The sequence below is a fragment of the Daucus carota genome, chromosome 1 (genome assembly GCF_001625215.2).
Source record: "Daucus carota subsp. sativus chromosome 1, DH1 v3.0, whole genome shotgun sequence".
Taxonomy (NCBI): Eukaryota; Viridiplantae; Streptophyta; class Magnoliopsida; order Apiales; family Apiaceae; genus Daucus; species Daucus carota.
The window spans coordinates 44,576,067-44,584,328 of NC_030381.2; the positions used below are offsets into that span (position 1 = coordinate 44,576,067).

At 33.5% G+C, this 8,262-nt stretch overlaps 3 protein-coding genes across 4 annotated transcripts; all 3 read left to right on the forward strand.

The window, feature by feature from the left end:
* The first annotated feature begins 1,570 nt into the window (after positions 1–1,570).
* Positions 1,571–2,197, forward strand: LOC108198680 (pathogenesis-related protein 1B). The gene has a single exon (XM_017366461.2). It carries the CDS (start codon positions 1,603–1,605, stop codon positions 2,098–2,100), a length of 498 nt encoding a protein of 165 aa, XP_017221950.1. The 5' UTR covers positions 1,571–1,602; the 3' UTR covers positions 2,101–2,197.
* Positions 2,198–3,753: 1,556 nt separating this feature from the next.
* Positions 3,754–5,196, forward strand: LOC108197542 (uncharacterized). 2 transcript variants are annotated; one of them, XM_017365191.2, is made up of 5 exons: positions 3,754–4,048; positions 4,134–4,205; positions 4,294–4,376; positions 4,509–4,711; positions 4,816–5,196. In XM_017365191.2, the coding sequence occupies exons 1-5, from the start codon at positions 3,831–3,833 to the stop codon at positions 4,939–4,941; spliced, it is 702 nt and encodes a 233-aa protein (XP_017220680.1). In that variant the 5' UTR covers positions 3,754–3,830; the 3' UTR covers positions 4,942–5,196. The 2 variants fall into 2 exon arrangements, with proteins under 2 accessions (XP_017220680.1, XP_063941724.1); XM_064085654.1 differs by having other exon boundaries at positions 4,152–4,205.
* A 1,333-nt stretch (positions 5,197–6,529) lies between these two features.
* LOC108199510 (uncharacterized) lies at positions 6,530–7,855 on the forward strand. Its single transcript, XM_017367347.2, has 5 exons — positions 6,530–6,770; positions 6,895–6,963; positions 7,048–7,121; positions 7,240–7,442; positions 7,578–7,855. Exons 1-5 carry the CDS (start codon positions 6,613–6,615, stop codon positions 7,680–7,682), a joined length of 609 nt encoding a protein of 202 aa, XP_017222836.2. The 5' UTR covers positions 6,530–6,612; the 3' UTR covers positions 7,683–7,855.
* The last annotated feature ends 407 nt before the right edge of the window (positions 7,856–8,262 follow it).

Genomic DNA, 8,262 nt, shown 5'->3' on the forward strand with positions numbered 1-8,262 from the left:
CACCGTCGCATAAAGCTTACTTTTTCTTGTATAAAAAAAAAAGCAATTCAGTCTTACAGTCAACTATCTTACAGAGTATAAATTTATATGTTCCGTGATACTTTTGATATATTAATATAACATATTATAATATATCTTATATAAAATACTAAATATATATATATATATATATATATATATATATATATATATATATATTTATCATGAAATATATTTTATATACAAACTATTATAGTATATAAACAAATATAACCGGAACATGTTGGTGGATCAGATGTTGTTTTTTCATTTTTACTCTATCTAAGATATCTAACTATGTATATCTTATAAATTATTATATATATAATATTTTTATTATATATATAATAATTCATATTATATATATATATATATATATATATATATTCTCTTAATTATTATATAAATTATAATGAATGAAACATTTTTTTTGGGAAATTTATAATTTATAATTAATAAATGTGAACTTGTAAGGAAACAAGTCGAGTCCATTTGTCACGGTTTATTTTTCTGAAATAAGAATAAGTCGTTTATTTGTTGGAAAAATATATAAATACATATATTTTCCGAAAATAAGTGACTTTTTTAGAAAAAGTAACAAATATTTCTATAACATAAATTAAATATCATCACATCAATGTTAAATTTTTTTCGAAAATATATACTTATGTAGCTTTTTCAAACATACTTGAAATATTATGGATTACATTACTGCCCGTCATCATCATCGCTGTGTCTCCTTATTTTTGTTATCCGTGTAACGTGTCTAGGGTCGCTACCGATACGGATACAATGCATGATATCGGAGATCCCCGAGCTCCATCGAGCGGAATTAAAAGTGTAGGATTTAACCCTATTTTATTAGCACTTGGAGTTGTACACTTGTTACAAACTGCTTGCTGGTGACTGCCAAAGGCCAAGCAGACTCCTACACAAAGTTCGAAGTCGTCGAACCGCACTTTCAGGAGATCCGTTCGGGGTTCATATCAGTATACTACCCCATAATATCTTCTACTACTAATATACCGTATAAATTTTTAATCATTTTGCGCAAGGATAAGGTGCTTATTTCGTACTAGCTCCTTATAAAAGACGAATAAAAAAATGCTTGGTGCACAAAATTTTATACGTAATAACATATGATGGGGTGTATTTTAATTGGAATGATACTTCTGTAAATGTCAAATAAAATCCACCACATCAATTATCATTTTATTATGTACAAATTTTATGTACACGAAAATTATGTTACAGCTAGTTAGCGTGTTCAAACACTGTTGATATAGAAGTTGGCAATTGGCATAGTGGATAAGGCTTTTACACTAGTAAAATACTAAAATTAACATCTACGATTCTACCGTGAAAGAGGGGGTGTTGAAGGTGGCCTTAGGGTTTACTTAAATAAGTAACGTAAGATTCTACTTGTTTAACCATCCCATGCATAATATCAACTTGAATATCCACTTGATTAGCTACCATATTTAGTTTTATTATTTACCAGTTCACCTGGGCTTATAAATACCCGCTTAGCAAACCATTCTTCTTCACTCAAAACCTCACACTTGATAAACAAATCAAAAAAACATGTACTTCCCTAAAATTCCCCTAGGCCTTCTGATTTTCCTAACACTAGCCACCATTTATCATCACTCTAATGCCCAAAACTCACCCACAGATTTCCTCAATTCACACAACACAACTCGTGCAAATGTCTTTTCCAATGGAGCCATGACATGGAGCACCACCTTGGCCAACTATGCATTGAACTATGCTAATGCCAGAGCCGGGGCCTGCAATCTCGTGCCCTCCGGTGGCTCGTACGGGGAGAACATAGCTACTGGTGCATCTCCTTCATTTACTGGTGTTGCGGCGGTCAACTTGTGGGTGAGTCAGAACGCTTACTATAATTATGCAGCAAACACTTGTGCCTCGGGTCATGTTTGTACTTCTTACACTCAGGTGGTCTGGGCCAACTCTGTGCAACTCGGGTGCGCCAGGGTTTTGTGTACTAATAACGTCAACTATATTGTTGTTTGTAGCTATTCTGTTAAAGGCAATGTTGCCGGGGAATGGCCTTACTAGATCTAGGACTACTTAGAACTTCACGTACTGTTTGAAAAATGACCTAGAGAGCATTTTGAGCGTGATGAAATAAATTGATTTCAGTTCCTGTTTGAAACTTCAAGCTGAATATATCTATCTTTCATACTGCGCGCAGAAGCTGCTTCTAGTTTCATATACCCTAATTTTATTAAATATGCTTAAATAGATCATAACTGAGACCAAATCCAGCGAGGAGAGTTCAATTAGCAATTACCTTTCTCAGCAACGATCTAATGGTTGAGAAAATATTTTTCATCTTCGATTACATCCGTAAATATCGTCTTCCGGCTACAAGTTATAGCTATAAAAGAACATGTCCTGCAGATATAATTTTGTGCCAGTAGAAGAACAAATTCCCTGTTGATATAACAGCTGCTAATTAAATTCTAGAGGGAATCGATTGGCAGGGACGGAAACCGTCTTAATTATATTTACCGGTTAGTTCAAGTGAATGCTGGCAACTTTGAGGAAATATCTTGATGTTAACTAGAGTAATTAATTAGTGCAAGAAATATTCAGGTACGTGCATGCATGCAAGTTACAGTTTATAAGTCAACTAATTATAAGATCTAGTTCAGCAGACTGTGTGGAGTTCATTTATTTTTTGTCAACTATATAAGATATATCAGTACTTCTCAAATTGGCACTTTTGAATCATACGCAAGTTGATCTAGTTGTCATGAAGAGTTAACGTGTTTCTCATCTTGTAATCACCGATTGTTTAATCCCGTTACCGGTTCTTAAAAAAATGATTTTTTACTTAAAAATAAAGAAGTGGATTAGAAGTATGAAGTAAATAAATTAATAAAGTGTTTGGAAAAAAACAAGAACTCTGAGAGAGAAGTTAGAATTCTTAGTTTTTTAAAATGCTTTTACTTATTTAGACAGACGGTTCAAGAAAAGTAGAAACTAGAAACATCTTCCGCTTCTTACAAACAAAGAGGCCCATAAACTAAGGTTTTTAAAAAGCAAAAGGAGGGAGGCAGTAACTCAAGGACTTCACACGACCAAAGAAGCTTCGGTTTTCAAACAAAAATTACTTCTCCTTTATCCCCTTCGAGATACATTTGAACTGCGACGAATCTCGTCCCGAGTCTAGGTCTCTTGTAGCTACCGAGCAGATCACGGGCATTCACGTCTCGGTCAAAGGAGCCTCACTTCTCTAACTCGGTATAACGAGAAAGCCAGGAAATGAAACTCGTTGTAATGCTGATAAGTGATAATGACCTCTAAAAGTCAAAGCAGAAAACATATTGACTTTTAAAGGTTTGAACAATTGAACCAGAAAACCAAACTGTTTATAAAAATTGTTCGAATATTATTCTACATGGAAAGTAACTCGCTTCGCTGCCTCAAGTAAAACAATTCAACACTATTTCTGATCAGGCAAGTTGCGCAATACTAAAGTCCTGAATAATCATGGAGCCGAACCAAGATGAAGTTCTAGGATAAACAATTCAAAGTGCACATGTTAGTTAGTTAGTACATAAAATAATCAAAGTGGCTCGAGACGACATCAAAATTGACTCATTATAACAGCGTTTAGCGTACCTTCCATGAAGAACCATTGAATTAAATACCACAATGCCCTCACGTTTATACAAAACATGTATATAAATAATCATCTCTTTTCCCTGTTCGATCCATCATAATCACCTCCTTGAGCATTTTCCAAACTTAACATTAAAAAAAACACATCTTATACCATTATGTCTACCACGAGAGTACTGGTGCCACTAAACTCAAAAAGCTTCTCTAGTTCTGCAGCTCCTCGGCCAAGATTTCGACCTGTTTTTCGTGATCGAACTGGAAGTCCAGCAAATTCATCAGCATCATTGAGTTTTAGGCAAAACTTCGGTTGTGGTTGTGGTTGTATATCGTCTTCCATCAAGATCAATCCAGTAACAGTTCAGAAGAAAATTTATAGGTAAAATCCATATTTTTTCAAGTCCTCGCAAATATCTTCTTCACTGAATGATCGGATTTGTATTAATAAAATTAAAAAAATGTAGGAATTTTGTTGTGTACAGTAGTATGCAGCCTGGAACACCTATTCCTTCCGGAAATCCTTCGGGCACTAACTGGTAATTAATTTTCTTAATTCACCCTAATTGCGTTTTTATCTTTAATTTTCGGTTAAATATGTATTGACTTATTAATTACCGCATTCAGGAAAGGATGGGTGGTGGGGATATTACTATCCATGGTTCTACCATTTTACAGGACCAAGCTCACTTCTTTCTTGGCACTGAAAAGTATGTTTGATACAGTTTTATACTCAGTCGCGTTTCATTGCTTATTTTCGTATCCAATTCTGTGCATGAAGCATTTTTCCTATATATTTATCGAAAAACCTTCTTTGTGCTGAACTTGAATCTATTGTGCAGAGGAGGTGGAAACAGTTGTGGACACTGCTGAATTAGTACTCGATGTGGTCGAAAAGGTGGTGGCGGAAGTGGTGGAAATTGCTGATGTTTTGGAGGAAAATCTGCCCCAAGGGGCAAAGTTGAAGAATACAATCGAAAGAGTTGAAAGTGTAGCTAGAGAAATTGGGAAAGATGCTGATCTACTGGAAGACCTGCTGCAGAAGGTATAATTTGCTTAACAACTAAAGCCATTATTGTTAGTTATTTTAATATGTGTTGGAAGTGGTTAATCTAATTTAAAGTTGAATTGTATATGATTGTGGAGCAGGTAGAGAAGGCGGAGAAAGAAGTTGGAAATATGATAGAACCGGTCATTGATCAGATTAATAAAGAAGCTGGCAGTCAAACTATTGCCTTGAAGGATTTGGGAGAAGCCCCTAAATCAAAACTGTAAAAGAATTGTGTGCATGCTTCAGTTTGAGCATAGGAGATTCATTTGTTGTTTCTATATATGTTTTTTTGAAGCAAACATGTAAATATCAGCTTTCTACACTTTTGGTTTTGGATATTGTATTTGTAGCTTAGGCCAGATAGCTTGACATTGGTCTTCATCCTTGACTTCCTTTCGAGTAGGAGTATTAGTTAATTTTATATTAATAGACATAATTGTCTGTCTTATTCGATGAAATTGAGAATTTATTTTAGAAAAGATTTCGTATATGTATATAATATTTATTAAAATTATGTATTTAATATGTGTTTAGATTTTTTTTGCAGGAATATCACTTGTTTCTATTCAAAAATATATATTTGCATATTCTTTTCCCAAAATTAAGATTTTTGAAAAATAAGTTAAGTCAATCATGACCTATATAAAATGAAAAATATTTTAGTAAGAGAATTTGATATAAAATTTTTCACAAAATAACATGTATTAAGTTTTGATTTGAATGACTCATAATATGCATATATAACATCAAGCGTTTGGCTAAACTTATATTTCAGAAAAAAAAAGATTTATTTCCGGAGAAACTTACTTCAAACTCTAATTTTTCATGAAATAATCTCTTATTATTTTTTCCCTATCATATATTCAATATGGAACACCTCTCCACCATTTATATCAGAAAAATATTAAAAAACTCATTTTCTAAAACAAGATAAGTGCTTATTTTTTTATATAAGTGGTGGCCAAAACAGGCACAAAATATCTCACCAGCTTGATTGTCATATGTCATTCTGTACAAAATTTTATACCCAATTAATTTCATGTATATAGCACTTGTATAAAATAGACAATAGAAAATATAGGACTTTCTATAACTCCTTGAAAGTACGCTACCCATGGATATTCGTCGAAAGATAAGCTGTACTTAGACATCTCTAGCTGCTAATCGTTCCCAAAGAGTGAAGATAAAGGTTAAGCAAGCCGTAGTTATATAACAAAAGAATAAAGAACTGAGGAGAAATATTGAAACACTGAACAAGACAAAATCTTATTAACCATAGAAACACGTAAAACTAAGTATATCTACCGCTCACCAGCATGGACCGGGAATTTTATCTTCCGAAAATAACATCTCATATTACTTGAGTCTCTTTTGCACATCAAGATGAATTAATCTGAAATTTTCACTTAATACTTTTCTCCTTGGAAGTATTGGCTGTTTCTATCCTTAGAGAACTCGCAAACTTGCTAAAAGTAATGTCTAATCTTTTACTAGTCTACTGCTATGTCAGCACAAAAAATTTCGAGGAACAAACTAAGAGAGGTGTATTCCTTCCAAGAAAACCGGTAGAGTCTCATTTTTTAAAGCAAGCGTGGCGGCCTAGTCCTTAAGTTACTTCGAGCACGTGGAGTTCCAACTTCTTATAATGTCACTGTTAATTTAAAACAACCGACGACTTGTATTGAATTCGTCAGTCGTCACGTTAATTATGATAAATTTACGTATAGAAAAGCATATATTCACGTTGAATAAATTAGTTTTAAGCTTTACTAAATAATTAATTCATGCATGGTACGTATAATATTGTTGTTGAGCTGGCCAAAACCTTATTTTATTTATCGGATTCCTGTATATATAAACTTTGCAGATCGTAGTTATCCGCTAGTAGACCAGTTATGTTTAAAATTTGTACAATAGCATTGAGATCTTGCATCTCAAACAGCAGGAGTTTAAGTTCCTCAACATTCAGCAAAGGCCTACAGCCCTTTGCTCCTAATCACCATTTGTCGAGCATCAGCAGACCAGCATTGAAATCTCGTCATAATATTCACAGGTGCTCTCTCTTTCTCTCCTCCCCCTCTCCCCCGCTCTCTCTCTCCCTCCCTCTCTCTCTCATTATTCCAACATTAACAAAGCTGTAAGACAGTAGATGAACAATATTTTCACGATTTTTATAGGAATTTATCATCATATAATAGTTCTCAACAAGGATCTTCAAGTCCATCCGGAAGCCCTTTAAGTTCCTGGTAATCGATATGTAACCATACATAATCAATGTTAATTTGAAGGCTGATTGTATTATCAAGCATAATCAGGTTGACATTTAACAGGAAACGTTGGATTGCAGGAGTGGCCGTTTCCGCGATCACATTACCCCAACTAAATTCATTTCTTGAATGGAAAAGTATAACATTCTAGCAACCATTGACTTTTTGTAAATATTTAAAATTTGTCGAAATATATATGTTCTTTCTTATCGTCATATACCATCGTAATTTTCTCTGGGGTTAAATATCGTGCAGATGAGGTGGAAATCATAGTAGAAGATGCAGAAATAATAGCCGAGGTTGTTGAAAAGGTGGCTGAAGAAGTTGCAGAGGTTGCAGATCTTCTAGACAATCAGCTTCCTGAGGGTGGAAAGCTAAGGAATGCAGTGGATGTTATAGAAGATGTAGCAAAGGAGATTGTCAAAGATACCAATATTGCTGAAGACATACTTAACAAGGTGTGTGATCGTATATTATTTATTTATACCATAAAGAAATTATAATGTGTTTATTGTGCATTACAATTAAGTTGATTAATTGCTTGTTTTTTAACCACCGTAAGCATATGTAAAATTTTAATCATTATGGGGCAGGTGGAAGATTTTGGGAAAGAAGTTGACTCACTAATTGCACCAGCAAACGATCAGGTAAACCTTAATGTCCCCCAAGAAGCAACTGATGTCAAAGGTGCCACTTAAGCAAAGACCTAGATTTCAAGCTCACAATATTTGTGCATCTTTATAAAAATTTGACATTTTGTTAATAGCAAGATTTTAATTTGAATAACACTGTTAGTAGTCATCGTTAAAAAAAAAAATTGTAATCAGTTTGTTTGGATTATTTGTTTAAGGAAAAAGCTAATTGCTTGTAAGTATTATTTGGTATATTCTTTCATAAACAGTCAGGATTATACAATACATAATAAAGATATCTATATAATATATAAATATAAATAAAATTATCACTACAAGAAAAGCGGATATTTTCAACTGCCATTTTCGGTCGGAAATGAATGAAATTGGTCAATTTTGAGGTCATGACCAACCACCGTCCGACCACGTCCCTTAAAACGGTCGGAAATGACAGAATAAAACGGTCGGTTTTCTGCAATTGAGTGACTGGTCAGAAATGATTTCAATTTGATCGGTTTTTTATGTTTAAATTATGAGTTTGGCCGGAATTATATATTGCATGTGGTCGGTTTTCTGCATATACGATATTTTTAGTTTTTTTTAATAGTTTACTTAGCTGAATAAAATTTATCATTTTTCTTACAAG

What these genes read in the sequence shown, in the direction of transcription:
- LOC108198680 (XM_017366461.2), top strand. Translation starts at nt 1,603, where the DNA reads ATGTACTTCCCTAAAATTCCCCTAGGCCTTCTGATTTTCCTAACACTA.
- LOC108197542 (XM_017365191.2), top strand. Translation starts at nt 3,831, where the DNA reads ATGTCTACCACGAGAGTACTGGTGCCACTAAACTCAAAAAGCTTCTCT. An exon ending in GTTCAGAAGAAAATTTATAG is followed by an intron (nt 4,049 to 4,133) that starts GTAAAATCCATA and finishes AAAAAAATGTAG; the next exon opens with GAATTTTGTTGTGTACAGTA. An exon ending in TTCTTTCTTGGCACTGAAAA is followed by an intron (nt 4,377 to 4,508) that starts GTATGTTTGATA and finishes TCTATTGTGCAG; the next exon opens with AGGAGGTGGAAACAGTTGTG.
- LOC108199510 (XM_017367347.2), top strand. Translation starts at nt 6,613, where the DNA reads ATGTTTAAAATTTGTACAATAGCATTGAGATCTTGCATCTCAAACAGC. An exon ending in TCTCGTCATAATATTCACAG is followed by an intron (nt 6,771 to 6,894) that starts GTGCTCTCTCTT and finishes CGATTTTTATAG; the next exon opens with GAATTTATCATCATATAATA. An exon ending in CTGAAGACATACTTAACAAG is followed by an intron (nt 7,443 to 7,577) that starts GTGTGTGATCGT and finishes ATTATGGGGCAG; the next exon opens with GTGGAAGATTTTGGGAAAGA.